Source organism: Lethenteron reissneri, chromosome 50 (assembly GCF_015708825.2).
Source record: "Lethenteron reissneri isolate LAM-NWPU_2019-01 chromosome 50, ASM1570882v1, whole genome shotgun sequence".
NCBI lineage: Eukaryota > Metazoa > Chordata > Hyperoartia > Petromyzontiformes > Petromyzontidae > Lethenteron > Lethenteron reissneri.
In genome coordinates, this window is record NC_083828.1 from 4,256,572 (window position 1) to 4,277,139 (window position 20,568).

Sequence of the window (20,568 nt, forward strand, 5' to 3'; positions counted from 1 at the left end):
CCCCATCTCTACCCCCCCCTCTCTCCCCCTACCCCCCCTACCCCCCCTCTCTCCCCCCCATCTCTACCCCCTTCCTCCCCCCATTGTCTACTCCTACATTACCATTGGCTCACTGGCTGCCCCGCCCCCTTCCTCCCCCCATTGTCTACTCCTACATTGCCATTGGCTGACTGGCTGCCCCGCCCCCTTTCCTCCCCCATTGTCTACTCCTACATTGCCATTGGCTCACTGGCTGCCCCGCCCCCTTTCCTCCCCCATTGTCTACTCCTACATTGCCATTGGCTCACTGACTGACCCATGCTGTTTTCGCCACACAGCTCTCCTCCCAGCTCTCATCCCCTGCCCACTCATTTTGGAAACCCTTAGAAGCAGTTGCACTTGGAGGCTTGCCCCCTCTTCTCTCTCCGCCTGATGAAGACCGCTTGTGTTGCCATCGAAACGTCGTGGGTTTTTTGCTTTTATTTTTTTCAATTTAAATTTTTTATTGAAATTTATTTTATTATTTTTATTTCAATTTTCTATCTACGTGACTTTTACCGAAAGAACCAAGAATTAGAATTCCTACAGTCACGAAAGTTTTAAGTCAAAATTTAAGCACGAGACAGTGTTCATATTCCTTCTGCAGTACCGATGGAAATTCCCACATTCTCATGGCAGTACTTTTTTAAAATGAGTTAATTGTGCACGCGGCCATGAGAAATACGTCGTGACGTGTGCCACGTTGCATTGCTGCGATGACGTCATAATCAAAAGTGTAAAATTACGTCATCGTTTAGTTGCGTTGTATACGTCATTGTCTCACGTCCAATCGACTTACTTTGCGTGATGTCATAGCCAGCTGACCAATCAGCGCGCAGCGCGTTTGGTTTGCCGCCAATTTTTTTGTTTATCTCCGAACTTTAACAAAAAATACGGTGAATCATTTTTGCTGCTTTCTATTGTCTTAACCTCAAGGTACATGAGTGCGATTTAGATTTTTGTATTCATAACTACCTTAAGAAGGTGATTTGAAAGGCTAAAATGTGATGTATGTTATCTATAGTTACAAATTTACCTCAGGGTCTGGTTGGTGCAGAAAATGTTTAAAGGGGACTATCCCCGTAACTTGTAATAAATGTTGACAGGAATTAATATTGTTTGTGTTTTATGCAGCTTGTTACTAGTTTGTTTATGACATCGCATTGAATTGATCATGGCTGAAGATGATTACTAGCAAATACAATACAGTATATATATATGAACCATTTCTGACTTACGGAATATGAAATTGAGTCTTGTTTATAGTTGGTGCAATTTTGATAATTATTCTAATTATTATAATCAGTCATTAATTGTATAAAAAGTAAGTAAATGTGAAAAGAAACGAGTCCGTTAATTAACTGCTTCTTGATCAAAGTCTCGCCATGTATTAGTCATGAATAATATATTGTTAAATCTTTATTTTAGTTTTTTGTTTATAAACAAACACTAGCCAATAATGCTGTATTCACAGAAAAAAATTGTTACTAGTAATCATCTTCAGCCATGATCAATCCACTGAGATTTAATAAACTATTATGAGGCTGCATAAAACACATACAATATTAATAAATAAAAATAAATACATTTTCATAAATGAAAATAAAAAAAATATTTTATTTTTACCTACGTGACTTTACCGAAAAAACCTAAGAGTATGAATCCCTGCAGTCACGAAAGCTTCAAATCTAGAATCATATATAAACTGGCTGTGGTTTATGAACAGGAGATAAGAACTGCCCGTACATACACTCTTTTCAGCGTTAAGTAACTGGCGTTTTCAGTTTTTTTTAATTCTGTGGATCAGAACTCTCAGCCTATGCACAATAAACTAATAAGTTGGATTATAAGCAGTCACTCAAAGGGTAAATTAAGTGTCGTAAATGTAGCAAGTTACCTGAGGCCACCAATGACGACAAAAGTATTATAATTGTAATACAGTACAAAAACAATGTCAATTTGTGTAACATTTCATTTCAGTTTCAGTTTAATTTATTAGGATTTACCCTGTGAGCCATTCGGCTCTTGATTTGGGTTCAACCGCAACAAACTATAAAATTACAAGAAACACTTAAAATTAATTGTACACAAATCTGAACATCACATACGTAAACAATACAATCCTACAGAAAAAGTACAACCCGCCCATGCTGCGTACAGAAAGTGCAAAAAAATTCCATTTCGATGTTTGATCCCAATAACAATCAATACAATACAGATATAAAATTTAAGTATGAATCTATACTAAATAAAAAAAATCGGGCCAAACCAAGCCCCTCTAAAACTTACTAAACAATGCTATATAAACAACGTAACAGTTTTCCCAACAAATGTGATTAAAAGTTTACAATAGCGACACACGCAAAACACACATCACTAAACCTTTCCAAGCTGTAAAATATATACAGTACAGCCAATTGGACGAGTAGTAAATGAGCCAAAGCACTAATTTCTTCACACAAGGGGATGCTTTGAAGGAAAGACTTTGAGTATATCACTTCCCAGGTCTGCATCAATAACAACGTCAGTTGTCTGGGGAATTCATTGTAAGCGAAAGATCCTGCTTTGTTTTAAATTGCCAATATCACGTGTTACGTAAAATAAGCAAGCCACGGCAATGTTTCTCACAAGATGAAAATGTTTCAAATTAATTAAGCACCGCTTTGCTCATGTTTATAAATTATTTTATCACTTTTGCAACCACGAAAATATGATAGTGCGTTTAATAATCAAACGAAAGAACAGCATGTGCAGTGTACATATTATATGTATGATAATTACAGATCTAGTTTTGGGTGCATTGTACTTTTCTCTTGTTTAATGCTCTTGCCGTTTAATTTGACTTAGAAATTCAATTCTTGTAAAAAATGGTTTAATTTATTACCTTTTTCTGAAATAAAATGTCATTCAACACATTCATCAGATATAAATGAAATGTCTTAATTGGTAAGGCATTTATTTTTTACATTTTATGTCTGGGATATGATACAAACATATTACCCTAATGATAAGTACTGTATGCCATTATAATTCCATGTACTTTTTTTAATCATGTTTTGAATAACTTAAATCTATAAATAATATCACTTTTGCACATAGGCAAAGACAACGATTCTCCATATTGCCTCTAGCAGACTCTTAGGGCAAGAGCTGTTAGCGTATGAAGGTGCTCGCTAACAATGACTTTCCATTCACCTTCACTTCAGAAACAAAGTCGCTCATCATCTTCAAGAGCCTCCGTGGCTCTGCCCCTACTTAACTCTCTGAACTCATTATCCACTACCCTTTACCAGCTTCTGTTCGAGATTAATACTGCCGTGCCAAATGTAAGAATTTACTGGGAGTGTCTCCGTCTCATGATCTAATAACTCCACTTGCAAAGTTGCGATGTAATTGCTGATTAAAATTATCCAATATATTTTCTAAACAAGAAAAGGCTCAGAATAATAATATTGTTCCACGTGGAAAGTCACTAATTGCAACATTTAGGCTTACCAGACATGTTGAGACATGTCTCAAGTCGATAACGTTTCTCCCCCACTTGTAATTAAATACATTCTCTCAATTAGGCATCGTGATTTGATTAAAACAAATCCGTATTTCTTTCAATTGTGGTGAATGTGCAGTGATGCACTCAGAGACACTAGGAGTAGGAGGCACTATTTTCATCAGCCTTCACAGGTCACAAGAGGTAACTACAACTCTCAGGACAGCTGGCAGACTGCCTGACTGACGACGTCGAGAAGGTGAAGATGTAGACGACGAAGACTCCGGCAGCACGACAGGATCCCACTCCAAGCGACAGCCCCGAGCCTTCGCTCGGGGTCCCCTTTTATCCTCCCGGCGTGGCCTCGCTCAACCCCGGCCACGCCCCCCTTCTAGGACCTACTCGCGGGTTCCCGGGCTTGCCTCACGTGCCCCCTCCCTACATCCCTCTCTCTGACTTATCACGTGACCTGCTGACAGACAGGGCTGCTGCAACTGCAGATCACCTTCTCTGCCAGCAACCCGCGCTATGCTACGTAGTGACCCATTCCATGTCACTACAAATGTAACAAGTTCTCGTGGCAATGAGAGTCATGTGAACCCATATAAGGTAGAGTTTCCCAATATGAAGAGGAATATGTACATTAGAGAATTGCACTATCTCTAAGGAAAAGCATGCATATATATGCTTCGTTGCACACTCTTCAGCTTTCGTTCCATTTTATTTGTCATGCCCGTGTTTTTGACCCATGTCACAGCAGATAATATCCACGGACTTCTTTATGCATAGATTTTTGTGGCTTTTCATTATAATGCGATATTCAGCTTTTAAATAGCACGTCTCCCTCATTATTTTAATTCCCACTTATTACTACGTTGTGGGTTTTCGCAGATTGTGCTGTAGAGCTGTCTGATGTGCTTTCAAGTTGTGCCCCGTGTCTATCGGGCACGATGTCTAACGTTTCAGTCCACGTGTTGGAAGCTTCTTCAAGAACCATTCCCAGCTCAGGCCGACATTTCACTCAGTGTGCTGAGAACTTGTTCAGCAACTGTTCCGCAATAATTTCCAAAAAGAAGCTCTCAGCACGTGGAGCGAAACTTCAGACATCGTGCCAAGTAACATGCGACGCAATCCGAAAACACATCGGAGGACCCTTATTAGTCACCGAGGCTGCACCTCCGATTCGCGCGGTTGGCATTGATACGGTGCGAAAGAAGTTTAACAAACATACACGACCATTCCCACTGTGCGTGCAGGTGTCATGAGCTCAGCGGCCGAGGTCACGCACCGCACTGCGTTCTCACGGCAGCCGTGCCGCTGCATCATCGTAGACTGCGCGCCGCCCTTCGGCACCGACTCTTGCGAGCTGCTGTGCCACTCACTGGACAGCCTCTTTTCTGTCGCGTGCCACCTTGGTGGGCCTTGCCGCATCCCCCTCTTCAGCCTCTACATCGTGCACGATACGTTTGAGTGCCTGCTTCCCTTCGTGGTGAGTGAGCTTGTGATTGCACTGAGACTCGAGTAATTTTTACGTGAATTTTTTTGTCAGCAGACTGCATGATGAACCCTGTGTCCTTAATTATATTCCCCACCATGGCTAACATCGTCCGTGAGTGATATCTGAACTAGTCCCTGGCCCCCCTTCAACACACACCAGCATGGTGAAATATTCTTATAGAACGCCCATGACCCAAGTATGATAGGTCCTGCAGTGGATTGACTGAGACCTGTAAAGTAATGCCTGTCACATGGATTGTTATATTCAGAATAAAGTATTTTATGGGACTCAACACTTTTTTTCAGGCACGTCCCACAATGGGATATTTAGCTCATTATTTTTTTAAGCAGTATTTTATTTTAGTGTGGCGGAAACTTGAGTATCTGTGCATATAGGGGTGCAGCAATTAAAGGTCCTCAGAATGCCACTACCTGGCCAAATTACAGTCTAGTTTGGCACGTCTACTTGATCTGCCAACTCTTCCTTCCATAGCATCACAGCCATGCTCCAATATAATTGGCTTAGATTAGTGGTTAGCCTGCTTGCCTCAGAACATTTGCACATTCCCTCAGTCAATGAACAATCAATAAACATTTTTGTTTAAACCAGGAGATCATGCACTGAGAAAATGGCCATGATTCATGTTTTGGCAGGAATGTGGTTATTATGTATGTTGAACTTATTTAACATCGTATGTAACCAACCGTGTTAAACTGAGGTGCAGGGGAAGAACAACAAACTAAACTAAAAAATCCGTTCTAAAGAAATGAGTTTTTAATCTAGATTTAAAAGTGCATAGCTCCAGAGGCTTCCTAATATCAGAAGGAAGAGCATTCCAGACGGCTGCAGAAGCGCATTTGAAAGCGTGCTATGCAGTGGCCGTCTTTGTCTAATGGCTAGCCAACATTCTCTGTCAGGATGACCAGAGTTTGCATAATGTTTTAATGGTTTGATGTAAAAGCAAGCAAAATGGAATAAACCATCTCTTGCTACAAACCACCTCGCATCCAACATTTACTTCTTTGTGAAGGAGACCAGATAACAGTTCTGGAAATTCTTTACTTCTGTGTATTTTTACAAATTGTACGATTTGCTTTTAAGTTAATGTTATAAAGATCCTGTGGCTTAATGCCCATGAGTAGGAGATTGTGTGGTATTATGAACATTTAAAAATTACCTGGAGCAGCTCATACTGCATTGTTGCATGGCAGTGTGTATATCTTGTGTACAATAACTAACGGTTTTCATATTGAACATTCCTCTCCATCTAAATAATGATGTGAAGGGTACGAAGCTCAGCTCTACAGTAAAGCTGTATTCATCTTAGTTCAGGCACAGCTCTGTGTTTTACGGTGAACTTAACTGACCTGACGTATAAGAGGAACTAAAGGAAAGAAAACAAATGAAACAGAAAAAATGAATGTAAAAAAACAATAACTCACCCTACAGGCAACCTTGGATAACACTGCGCTCAAGAGATGACTCCCAGGGCTCCGTGTCCCGTGAATGGCAATTTGATACAGTACTTATATTCAAACTCATCAATTGTTAAATATTTTCTTCATTACATAAAGAAATAGGTTTTCAAATGAAACGCGCAGTCGCATTTTTGTACAACACTCAAGCTGTGAATAAACTTTAAATATAAACCAATAGGTTTGAAAACGTTTCTTAAAAGGTTTGTGCGTGTGTATGCTTGGAATAATGTGTCCAGAGCACCTGAGTCAGCACCACTGAGACCCTGGGTTTAAATCCACTCAGCCACCTGTGATTGAACCAGGTACTCAAACCGCAAATGGTTGGTCTCAACCAGGTCACCAAATAGTTCGTTAAAAAAACATCCTATCATATAAAAGTTGTCTTTTTCACTTAAATTAGAATCACCCTGCTCTGACAATTAAGTATTTTTTTATTGACAAGCAACAAACACTGTTTACAGGGCATATAAAAGAGTGCTCCAGATATGGTAAAATAAGCCTATGGAAGGAACACAGGGTCGTACACGGATTACTGCAACAGTGCCAAACGTAATTGTCTTCATGCCAGCACAATTGTAATATTATTTGGGAAACAAGGAAATGTGTAAAATCATGTTTTAACAAAAACAAATGAGTACAAAATAGGGTTCAAGTTGAATAGATATTTGAATTATAATAATGCAAACAATTCGCAGATAACATTAAATTACTGACCTGTAGCTTTACTGCCTGAATACTCCTTCAAAGTAATTTATTACCATTGCATCTCAATGGGATTCCTGCTGGTATTTAATAAACGATTGGCCTGACATCCAAGCGGGAACCTGAATAAGTGTTATGTTGAAGCTCACCTGGGTAAATACATCAATATTATTATTCATCATACTTTAAATATAAACTGTTGCTTCTTATACTGTACACATTTCCATAATTCACAAACGAGATCATACATCTTATTTGGCTCTCGTGTTTGCATACACCAAAAAATATACATCTGAGGGAATAGCAGCATCTCCGACTTGCATTGCCTTTACCCATGCTCAAAAATACAGATTTTCCTGGCACAAACTCAAACATCTATAAAAGCATATTATTTCCAAAACCACTGTTCAGCTGGAGGATATACAGTGCTTTCAACATGTCGGCTCTCAAATAAAGAATATGCATCAACATCGTTTATTGTGGCAGTAAAATGCACTTTTCCCCATGCTACTCATGCTAGTCAGACGCGTTAGAATTAAAGATAGCTCATTGGCACATTTGATTAGAATGCACATTTCACGGTCAAATCTTGGTCAGGTGTTGAGTCAGCTCATCTCTCTCGGGTTCGGGGTGATCTTTTTTTATTGTGGGGAGTTTATCAGCAACATGTATATGTTCATGTCAATGTTGGTGAAGCAGTGGCCGACTTCAGGAGTAGCCTGGTGAACATCTGAAATGCTGTGAGTGAATGTTTAAAATCCAGCAGTGCCACGCAATTATAATCTACGCTTGAGATTGGTGAATACAGCCACACTACAGGCTGTTCTTAAACCTCCTTTTGGTGTGTGGGAGATAATCGCATCTGCTGCGCGATATTCTGATGGAATTCAGTGCAGACCATTATTTGGTGCGTAAATTGAAATCAGGTTCTTCTGGGGTCGGCGAATATTTAGAGCGATCATAAAGCGAGTACCACTTCGTGAGAAGTCCTAAGGAGTGATGCCACACCACCATATGAATGTAGAATTCCATCAATGGTTCAACGCTGTAAGCATGAAAGAAGTACCACTGTATATTTGTTTTAATATAAAACCATTTATATTCCATCAAGCATACCAATTTATCATTACTATCCCAAACATCACAAATGTAGTTGTTATCAGTCATTAAATATATTTCAAAGTACTTATAGAGGCAGTGTAAGGGTCTTATTTGGCAAATAAGCTCTGGCTGATGTGTCAGAATTTTAGTTTTCCTATAGCTGACTGTCCAATTATGTCTGCACAATTTAATAGGAATTTTTATCATTCCATATTTGTTGATTTATATTTTTGCCATTAATTTGTTTCTGAATTCCATTTTCATGTAACCACAAAATTGTTGTTTAAGTTCACACATTTGTTTACATGATAGCACAGTCAAAATGCTAATTTGCAATTTAATATCAGGCAAGCTGACCTTATATGATATTGTAGGTTGAGGCTTAAGGTCACATATCATTACAGCTATCCAGAAGATCCAGTATTTATTTAAAATTCATTAAGTAATAATTGAATAGCATGTAACATAACATCTGTTAGGAAAATTACCTATTGACAGAGCTGTCATTGTTTTAAATATTGTTTCTGCCACTAATAAACATTGTACATTTCCTTTCTCGTTGTTATAATGCATCTACATGCATGCTAAATAGGTGCACAGGAGCAGGCAAGACACTTTGAGAAATGCATTTGAATATTATGCATAAACTCAGACTTATTGTCATACTATTCTTACGCTATATTCTTAGGTTTTTTCGGTAAAGTCACGTAGGTAAAACATTAAAATTAATGAAAGTAAAATAAAATAAAAATCACGACGTTTCGGAGGCAACACAAGTCTCCGTCATCAGGTGGGACCGTCACACCTGATGACGGAGATTTGTGTTGCCTCCGAAACGTCGTGATTTTTATTTTATTTTACTTTCATTAATTTTAATGTTTTACCTACGTGACTTTACCGAAAAAACCTAAGAATATGAATCCTTGCAGTCACGAAAGCTTCAAATCTAGAAATATTCTTACGCTTCCAATGTAGGCATTGCTCATAAGAATTATCTGCTTGGGTGGCACTGTTTTTAGAGTGCTCAGCTTACAATATGAAGGGCATAAGTTGATATACTGGTTATTCATTCTTTTAGAGTTCACAGTCAACAGTTGTTGTTCCATGGAGAGACTGACCCCCATCATGGGAATGTGGACTTCACACCACTGGCTCAAGACCGCAAATGGAGATGAGGGCCATCACATTTCTGATTTGAGCATGCAAACACTTTTTGAGAGAGACACTGAACATTAATGTTCATATGTTGAACTTCTTTCGCACCGTACGTAGCCAACCCTGTTGCAAGTAAGCCTAACATTGCTCCACAGTAATACACTTTTTGTGTGACTTGACTCATGGCCTGAAAAAAAATTTGCAGACAAATTGACTTATGACTATTTATTCATAGGCTACCCATTATCTTCTGCAACAACGCGTAATTATTGTTTTTACAATTGTGATGTCTTGCCTGAATGGTCTCATGTAACTTAAGTAAATGGCTCTTACCAATAACATCTGGCAATACAGCAGCATTGGTTTAAAAGTCGTGACTCGCTGATAAGACCCAGAAGGCAAAAACTATTTCAACAAATGCTGCTGTAAAATATTTGTCTCGAAAGGCTGATGAGATGAAAAGATAAATGATGCAGTTAGACATACATTTAATTGTTTATATGTTATCCACGATTGTCTGCAACAGGATTATGGAATATAAGCTCTGTTTCTCGATTATTGTTTTCTTGTACCATGCTGTGCTCTCATGAAGTTGGTAAGGATAGGAAGGTGTGTGCCTAGAAGAGGAAACACAAATTGCTTTAGGATGGGAGGTGCTTGGTTGGTTCATAGAACTAATTCTGTGTCAGAGTAATGAGCTGGGCAAAGACCCATGATTAAACTGGATTCTCCAATATAGCAATTTGATGGCCTCTGTATGGTCACCAATGACTGCACAGGGAAAAAAAATAGCTTTTTCAACTCATTAAGTTTATTCCAGGATTGGAAGAAATAAAATGGTGGTTTGATCGCCTGGCAATGGATTCCTCTTATAATAGGTCATGTGAAAAGCTTTTTCACTGATAACTATGGCTAAGGGGCAATTGGACGGACCTCTGGAGTAGTTCTGTGATGTCATCTTCCAGAGGCCAATCACTAATGTGGGATGATGGACTGCTTTCTTTGAGTGTACCAAATGTAAAATTACATGTCACAAGACATGAGTCCCACAGCACAGTAGGAATAAAATTGCAAAAAATATGTTTTTGTTTGAAATAGTGTTCAGACCTGTCATCCTCTCTTATATTTTATTTGAATAATTTATGTTGATAATACAGTTTTGATACACGTTGATAGTGTTTTAACATTTATATACCTAAATTGCCAAATCAAGGCATGAGACATTTATAATTCTGGATTACCTGTAGTCAACAGAGGATGATGTCCCTTCAGAAAATGATCGTGGCAGGAAATACCAATTATTGCCATTACTTTTAACGTCTCAATCATGTTTTTTAAAGAGTGCTCCACAGAATGTCAATAATTTACGTCAGTGAATTTAAACCCTCAGATCTGAGGTAGGCTAAATTACCCATGCAGTAATTGGCATGGGCCAAGCTTGGACAAACAGGTCCATCAACACATTAAACTTAAGCACCTGATTTGATCTCTGGACTGGCATAGACTTTAACCATAGTTCTCTGCAACATGAGCTCATTGCTATGACATGTACATTAATACTCTGAGCCACCAAAACTGGCTCTCATAACTGTATTTTTTAATTTAAACATGAGCTCAAGATAATAGTGCAAGTTAGGTGATATTTACTTAGTGCCAGGCCAAGCAACAGGTGCTTCTTTGGTGTTCAGAGCTGTGGTATTTAGCCACATTTTACTGACAACAAAAATTCTACAAGGGCATCAAAAGAAGGATGACAGTGGTATTGAATGGAAGGCGGTACTGTATTAGCTGTATTTCAATCTCAACAGCAAAGAGCGGCAGGCTCCATCAGCGCCACTTGAAGACAATTGTTTTTTTCGTTATGGTTTTCAACAAATAGCTTTTGCAGAGCTCATTTTGAGAGGGGAGACCAATGATTGGGAAACAGAATTTCTAGCCACCTTGAGTGTGTGTGGTTTTGACAAACCTACCTAGATTCACCGTGGCAAGTCAATTTGAACATCACTGTGCAGGTTAGAGCACTGCAAGCAGGTTATTATGTTGGTGGTGTTGATTTTGAAGATTTAAATATTTAAAAAACAGTTTCCATTTAGCCACATGTTTATAAATCTCTGGATGATTTTTCAACTTCATGAACCACTCTTTGGATTCATTGGTGCCAAAAGTTTTACTGTGATAAAATGTCAATAGGATTTATATCCTAGATTTGAAGTTTTCGTGACTGCAACTTGGTTTTTTCGGTAAAGTCACGTAGGTGAAAACAAAAAATAAAACAACTAAATTAAATCACGACGTTTCGGAAGCAACACAAGCTCCAGCAAAATTATACGCTACAGTAATTTTGCTGGAGTTGTCACACCTGATGACGGATGCTTGTGTGAAACGTCGTGATTTAATTTAGTTTTATTTTATTTTGTTTTCACCTACGTGACTTTACCGAAAAAACCAAAGAGTATGATTTCTATCTCAAAACATGTGTAGGGTAGTGGTCATTTCACATTTACAGCCATAAGCCAGTGATTAATTACATATTCCTATGGTGGAGATTAGTCTATCCATAGGTAAAATAGTGTACTGGTTCTCCACAACATGGTATTCATTTTAACATCTATGGAGAGATGATAGGTGGGATGAATTTGTACTTGCAACCTTCCAAATGTGAGCTGTGAGCTCTAACAATGGAACCACGTGGCCGAATGATGTATGAGTAAAAGTTGTATATCATAAGGAAACATTTGCAAACACAATTAAACAATATTACAATGTGGGTTCATAAGGAATTTGAACATATCTTATTAGAAGATACTGTGCAATGGAGGGAAGATAAGGTGAAATAATTTGAAAGAGAATTGTCGAAGCACAGTTGTTTTACAAGGGTGTTTTTATACAACAGGGGATGTAAGGGTGTTTGGATAAAACACATTTCTGAAAGGAGACAATAAACAAAAGTAATAAAGTGCTGCATACGCGTAGTAGAGTGGGCTGTGATATAGCACATTTGACAGAGCAACAGGGATCCCAGTTGTGAGATTGAAAGTTAAACCCGGCCAAGGTCAATCTCAGCTTGTGATCCCTTTGGGGTCTGTAAAAAGAGCACCTCCTAGTGAGGTTACTCCACTCAATGAGAAGTCAACAGTGGCTCTCCTATGGTGAGATTGGTTCCCATCAAAGGAATATGGAATTTCTGCCACTGATCCTGGTCGGCCAATGGATAGGAGCAACAATAAATGCTTGGTTGAGTATGAGAAGATATTAAACAGGTATATAAATGTAATGTCAAGAAGTACGGTAGTGTCCCACAGGTAAAATGAGCGCTTTAATAGTTCTAAGCCACTGGTGCAAATTCCATGTCTATTCATAATGACTACTTTTATTTTTGGGCAGGTGAGCAGTTGCTTTCAAAGCGATGGCTATGGGAAGAGAGCTTTCTTGCAATCTTGTTAGGAGAGACCCCACAGGACTGGTGCCTGAGGGGCAAACACCTGACCTTCGACATTGTTCCGTGACGTGTGATTAAACTTCATCAAAGAATCCCCTCGAGAGTCCCCTCACCCTTGCTTGCTGGCCACGCCCTAATTGGTGACGGTTTAGTCACGTGTCACAGGTGGGCGGGATTCTTACAAATATCCTAAACTGAACTAAACACATTTTTTATTTAAAACTTTCGTGACTGCAGGGATTCATATTCTTGGTTTTTCGGTAAAGTCACGTAGAATGGAAATAATAAAATTATAAAAATATTAAACAATGAAATTCTCACGACGTTTGGACTGTAACACAATCATCATCAGGTGTGAAATCCACAGCAAGAAATTTTGGAAGAAAAAAATTATTGCTGTGGATTTCACACCTGATGATAATCGCTTGTGTTGCAGTCAAAACGTCGTGAGAATTTAATTGGTTAATATTTTTATTTTATTATTTCCCTTCTACGTGACTTTACCGAAAGAACCAAGAATATGAACTAAACACATTTTTTTTAATTTTACCATGTAAGGCCCACTTGAGCTATATAGTTCTTTTTCGGGCGCAACCTGGCCACAATTGATAGCTCAATGAAGTGGCTCATCAGGTGGAAATGTATAGCATCCACATACTCTAAACGTATATTGATTGTAAATGTGGAGAGAATGAGGGTCGAGATCGAACCCTAGACCTCTTGTATACCAGGTGAGGTAGTTAACATCTTGACACCTATCGTCCGGGTTATCTGTGGTCACGCTCCCGAGATAAATGAGTGAATCCCCAATTGGGACCCCGGATATTTGGAACTGGGGTACCTGTCCCCCCCCGTTTACCCCAGATAAACGGAGCTTGACTGTACAGTATATCGTGGGGCCCGTTATATCCATAGAACAACCACTTTTGACTTTCTGTAAAGCAGTAATTATTTATTTAACATCAGGGAGACAATGGGCTGAATCTCACCCCAGCTGAAATGTAAGCTTACAACCAGCCTCTATCGCCAGTGGAGATGAAAGGCATCTTGCCCTCATCTGTACACAAGGACACTTACACTCTTGACATTTCCAGGTTTTTTGCCAAACATCACATTGACATTTAAGTCAATGAGCTTGGACATGACTCATTGCTAGAAGGAATGATGGTCTTTCAGCAAAACAAGTGACACAGTGGTAGGCGAAGGAAAGAATGTACCTGAGTGGAGATGCACCACAGACATGCCGCAATGAGGTCAATTCATATGCCAGAATGAGATGGATCAGGACCATGAGGGATGGTGATAGTGTGGGGAGGCATTCATCCAGCAGTGAATAGACCATGGCCCATGATCATGATTATTTTATTGTCATACATCGTGGTACACATAGATTTCTGAAACTCCCAAATCCACTGGGCTATACGTTGGCCAGGAGATGGCAGTACAGAAAGTGGGGTCATGAAGATATGTGTGGGTTTTTTTAGTATCATCCTCTCATACATTTAGAGTTTTTTCAAATGCTCTGGTTTCTTCACGTGAAAACACTCCGTAAAAATTAATTGGATCAACATCCTAATGCAGATACATTCTGAAAAAGTAATGGAACTCAGTAAGGCTTTCATTAATAACTAAATAACATTACTATTTTGATTTAAAGCTTTCGTGACTGCAGGGATTCATATTAAACAATAAAATTATCACGACGTTTCGACTGCAACACAAGCAATCATCATCAGGTGTGAAATCCACAGTAAGAAAAAAAAATTGCCAAATTTTCTTGCTGTGGATTTCACACCTGATGATGATTGCTTGTATTTGCAGTCGAAACGTGATAATTTTAATTGTTTTATATTTATATTATTTGATTATTTCCCTTCTACGTGACTTTACCCAAAGAACCAAGAATATAACATTACTATTATTATATTCTTTGTTTTCCTCCTGATTACAATCGCTTGTGTTGTGATCAAAACGTCGTAGCTTCTAGTTTATTTTATTTTTATTAATTTGAACCTATTTCCGTGACTTTTCCCGAAAGACCCAAAGAATATGAATTCCTGCAGTCACGAAGGCTTTAAGCCAAGATGTATTACACTATTATTGCTGCAATGCATAATTTCAATGGAGACTGACTTAGTATGAGGTAGTGCAAGGATCAACGCATGGGCCTGTCGACATGTGCTTTGCCATGACTTTGCCTCACGCAGCAGGTGAAGGGCGGCCACGCACGCATACAAGAGTGCCTGCGTGAGTTGCGATCACTGGCAAGGGTGGCGCCTGTGGATCGCCGTGTGGACGGTCTCCAAGGTGCCCTGCAAGATGCACTGGCTAACTTCCAACACCACCTGCTTCAGCTGCGACAGAACGGCAGCCTGAAGAGGTTTATGCTTGAGGTGAGCGCTGCTGTTGCTATCAAAGTCATGCAGTACGATAACAAAAGGAAAACAATCTTAATCTCACAGTCAAAGGTATATCACTTTTTGTCAGACAAAATCCCCTGGAATATGATGAAGTCCAGGGCTGGCCTTATGTGAAATGGCACCCTGTGTAAACTCCACCGCCACGACCGTGATTTAATGTGGTCTTATGGAAGGTATTAAGAAAATTGCAAGGTACAAAATATTGCTCTGTCTGGTCACACGGGTAGCACAACCCTCATGCCGGCCATTTAAATTGCCTCTTATTGACACTAGGCGGTGCACATGTACACATGCCCTGCTCACATGACAATTACATCAAACATATAATTATTCTACAGAGTTGATTCTGCTGAAATAATTGGAAAAGCAAATATAATGTGGTTGTTTTGGTTCAGTCATTGATGATCGGGCTGAAACCATCTAGATTTGAAGCTTTCGTGACTGCAAGGATTCATATTCTTAGGTTTTTTCGGTAAAGTCACGTAGGTAAAACATTAAAATTAATAAAAGTAAAATAAAATTAAAATCACGACGAATAAAAAGTGTGCTGTACTTGGCCCTTCCCCCCTCTCCAACCATTATATAAACGGAGTGGTAGCTCCTGCAATCTCTCATTTACTTGATACAGCTGCCGTGGCTGTGACGGTTCCACCTGAGGACGGAGGCTTGTGTTGCCTCCGAAACGTCGTGATTTTTATTTTATTTTACTTTTATTAATTTTGATGTTTTACCTATGTGACTTTACCGAAAAAACCTAAGAATATGAAACCATTTACTTGCTATACTGGATTGCCCAGTTCAATCGCGGGTGACTGAAACGTAAATTCAAAACCAGGGTCTCAACAGTGCTTTGCTGCATGCTCTGACGTGGTATCAGCCCCCCCTAAGCCATCCAGCTACCTCGCTCACTTATTTTTAGTGCCGTTTGCCGATTTACATAATCGGCGCTGCGAGCACCACTCTCTTTATGCTCGGATCTCTGAACCCTCTGCTCAAGGTGAGCTATAACAGTCAACATCATTATCTATTGAGAAGCAAATTACACCCTCTATGCTGTTATGTCACGCGGTCGCTAAGTTGCCTGATTTATTCGGCACCACTGCAGTAGAGTGCCAGGCAGCAAAAAAAAATCACCATTTGAAGAGCTCTGACTCAAACAACTGAGAGCAAATGCTTTAAAAGCCATACTTAAGTTCTGTTTACATTTTTGGCATAATGTCAAGAGGCTCTTTTTTTTCATTTCGACAGCATGTTTGCATGGTTTTAGTGCTTGGTAGGCAGTGGTGTCAAAACTCTACGTACGCAATATGCAAAAGGTTCATCACTAATGCGTATCTGCACACAACCAAACTGTCACCACTAACCGTAATCTGCAGCACATTTGGGTTGGCACTGGTGACACGTCTATGGTTCATACTGTGTTATTTTGACAGTGATGTAACACAGCTATGGTTTGAGTGGTAGATCTGATCCACAGACCAAACAGGAAATTACTCACAGACTCTCTGATCCCTCATGGACCCACTAAATGCATACATGTCGGCAAACAAGTTGAAGTGCTAAATATTAGCCCAGTTAGTCCATAATGCAAGAAATTACTCTGTTGACCACACACCTCTCAATCTACGCTCCTTCCCTATGTTCTTTGGCTTTCAACAGCTTTAAATTTATCTTGCCCCGGCCCTAGATTGTATAACCCTGACGGCTCTGCGTCAGTGGCATTTTTAGAAATAAATAAACATGCAGCCCCTGAGGGAGTTTTGACTTTACTTTGGCTTCGACTAGCATTTCAACCCCCAGCATGATACGAAGCTGATTTCTTGACGAAATTGCGAAGCACTTAGCTTTAGTGAGCTCGCTATTATCATCAGGAAAGCGATACAAACCCCATCAGTGTCAACGTATTACAAGTGCCATCACAGGTAATAGTGTGTAGAGAGAAAGCAAGGCATGTTGTTATATACCATATCGCAGTGTTTTTATTTCATTGCTTATATAATTGCAAAATGTATTCGGGTGACACTGGTTAGAGCAAAAAGTTGTGAGTTCAGAACCCATTCGGGGATTGAATAACAATCTTTTTGGGTCACTAAAACGAGTACCACTTTTGTGGGAAGCCAATTGTGGTTATGTCAACGAGGCACCCTTAACAAGGGAATGTTTGCTGTCACTGGCTCAGGAAGGTAAACATTAGGACCTCCCGACATTTAAGCAGGAAATGAGTTAAACTGTTACAAAATATGTAAAGTCACTTCAAATATTGTGAACTGTTGCTATGCTTCACTCACTCGATATGAACCACAGGGAGGTTAAATAAAATATAAAACACAATATACTCATGCTGTGTCCAAACTAAGAGCAGAGTGTTGCTGGGTTAGTCTCGTGGTCAGCATGCTCCCCACTGAGCCAGTTAAATGTTTATGGGGTCAGGTCTTTGATTCCCACAGTAGCCCTGTAATTACTGCATGGAATTACCAATGAGTAAAATCCACCAGATGGAACAAACTTGGGAAATTATTCAGAGTAGACACACTATGTGTGTGCTTGTCTGCGGGTTGGCGCTCTGCGCTACGAACCCAGCGACCTGAGTTTGATTCCCACTCACGACCAACACCAGCGACGAATATCTGAACCGATCCTCGGCCTCCCCTAGGTCAACTCAACCTCAAATGAGTACCTGGTGTGATCTGTAACATCAGCACTCGGGAGACAAAGGCAGCCCAGAGTGGTGTTGGCTACCCACCCCCTCGTGTGCCGTGCTGGCCTTAATAGGTCTTCGCTAATAGAACTTGCTCCAACAGTCTGTTAAGGATATACAGAGGATATTTTTCTTTGTTTATGCTGGTACCATGAGCACATTTTAAAGTATCCATATTTGGACTAAGTATGCTAAGCTCAAATCATTTATCCTGAAGTGATTTGAAATTGATTGCTTAAGGCCTTTTATTTAAAAAAATGTGTGATTGTAAATGGCTTTTCATTAAAAAAATACACTGATTCATGGTGATGATTATGTGTAGCATTCATAACTCAGGCACGTGTGATGCCCATATTCATAATCCAGCAATAGAGGTGCATTTATCAATGGGCTCTCATCCATTTGAAGTGTATCTATTCCTCTCTGCCTCTGTGTCATCCTCCTGGTTGGCACTTTGGGTTAGAGCACTCAACTCACATCTGTGGGTCGCAAGTTAAAACCCCATCGGGGAGTCTACATAAGAGTTAATAAAACAAGTACCACTTTGTGGGAAGTTAATAGTGCTCATCTATAGAGAGACTAGCCTTTGCCATAGAAATTTAGAATTTCCACAAACAGGTCATTGCCTCCAAAGCAGATGAACGCTGTACCATTACTCATTGGAGCAAGAAGATACTTTGGATTAATATCTATCCACAGTCTGTCCATTTTTCCATCCAATTTTATTTTCTTCCAACTTTCCATACCTCTATTACTATATATGTATCTACCAATCCATACTATCCATATACAGGTAGTCCCCGACTTACGATGGAGATACGTTACGACGACCCCATCGTAAGTCGAAAATATCGTAAGTCGAAAATAGCCTCGCCTACCCAGGAGTCTTAAAGAATGGTGATAATTTAGCAAAACAGAGCAATTTACAGTACCGTACTGTATAAACTATATGCGTACAGTACATCCCGGCAGCGTCCCAACGTACAGTATCGTACCTCGTACGCTGCTGCGTTTGCCTGCCGCGCGAAATGTAAAATATTTAACAATTTAGTCATATCGCTATCGCCATCGTAAGATCGAAATATCGTAAGTCGGACCATCGTAAGTCGGGGACTACCTGTAGATATAGCTATACCTATATCTACTTATCTATACCTTCCCAACAACCTACCACATCAACGCCTACCCCCCTTCCCCCTTACACTTACTTCAGGTGACCGTGGTGACGTGGTCGGACAGAGCGAACATCATAAGATTGCTTCACAGCTTCCTGCCCAGTGCAGAGCTCGACTACCTCAAGAGGGTGCAGGTGGTTTGCGTGGACCTGGTACACACGGACCTGGGGGAGCAGGGCTTGGCGCTGAGAGAAGACACCAGCAAAGACAGCCTCAGCAGCCCGGAGATGATCCCCTCGCCATCAGCATTCAATGCCACCAATGGTCTGCACTGCATAGCAGCTCACTTACAGTACTGCACTAAGACACCTTAGCGACTTACATCCCGATTTAAAGCTTTCGTGACTGCAGGGATTCACCTTCTTGGTTCTTTCGGTAAAGTCACGTAGAATGGAAATAATAAAATAATAAAAATAAAACATAATAAAATCATTCTCGCGACGTTTCGGCCACAACGCAAGCAGCCGTCCTCAGGTGGAGAACAGGTCTGTCGAGGAGACAGAGTCTGAATGACAAGCCTGAGGCTTGGAGCGACTATATAAGCTGGGATGGAGGGGCGAAGAGCACCTTGACAAAATAATTTGCATATCAAGAGGAATTTAGCATATTTATGGGAAATGCAGATATGCATTTCCCACAAGCCTGGGGCTTGTCGTTCAGACTCTGTCTCCTCGACAGACCTGTTCTCCACCTGAGGACGGCTAATTGCGTTGTGGCCGAAACGTCGTGAGATTTATTTTATTATGTTTTATTTTTATTATTTTATTATTTCTATTCTACGTGACTTTACCGAAAGAACCAAGAAGATGACTTACATCCTATCAATACTTCTCATTGCGGGTTTATTAGGTAAACTATGATGGTGATGCAGTGGCTAAGCATGCTGCGCTATGAACCCAGCTACCTACATCCAATTCCCAACCATGGATAGCATCAGTTGCATGTAAAATCTGAAATGGTTTTGTCCCATCCAACCCCTGTCCCTTCACCAAACCTATATGGTGAAGTATGGTCAAACAGTATGCATGAGCGACATAGCTTGGGGGGTCTTTATCCAGCAGTGGATTGACAAAAGGTTGCATGAGTGTGGCCACACCTGTGTTATGGTCTGAAGACATTTCTAGAATTCACAGCATGTCCCATATACAAATTCTGCACCTGCGTGAACAAACAGACCATTATGATCAACAATGCTACCTCACTTCTACTTGTAAGGAAAAGAGGTACAACTTTTGGAATTACCCAGCATGAAGCATTTGGTGATTTGGCCTACTCTTAACATAGGCCATATATGATTTGTCCTGCAGTAATGGTTTTTGGAATTACATCAAAATGAGTGTCTTTTGTATGATGTGAATACAAGTCCTTGTGTTATGCTGCTGAAATGGTCTGAGAAA

General features: G+C 40.0%; 1 protein-coding gene across 4 annotated transcripts in view; it reads left to right on the plus strand.

The window, feature by feature from the left end:
- Positions 1-865: 865 nt before the first annotated feature.
- The window catches only part of M1AP (meiosis 1 associated protein), a 47,073-nt gene continuing 27,370 nt past the window's right edge, over positions 866-20,568 (plus strand). The window contains exons 1-4 of one of the 4 annotated variants that reach the window (XM_061572545.1): positions 866-1,002; positions 4,762-4,994; positions 15,086-15,271; positions 19,210-19,435. In XM_061572545.1, coding sequence (XP_061428529.1) covers positions 4,767-4,994; positions 15,086-15,271; positions 19,210-19,435 — 640 coding nt within the window. In that variant the 5' untranslated portion in view covers positions 866-1,002; positions 4,762-4,766. Of the gene's footprint in view, positions 1,003-4,761; positions 4,995-15,085; positions 15,272-16,258; positions 16,296-19,209; positions 19,436-20,568 lie in introns of those variants that run through there. The other 3 variants (XM_061572546.1, XM_061572547.1, XM_061572548.1) reach the window with 3 other exon arrangements.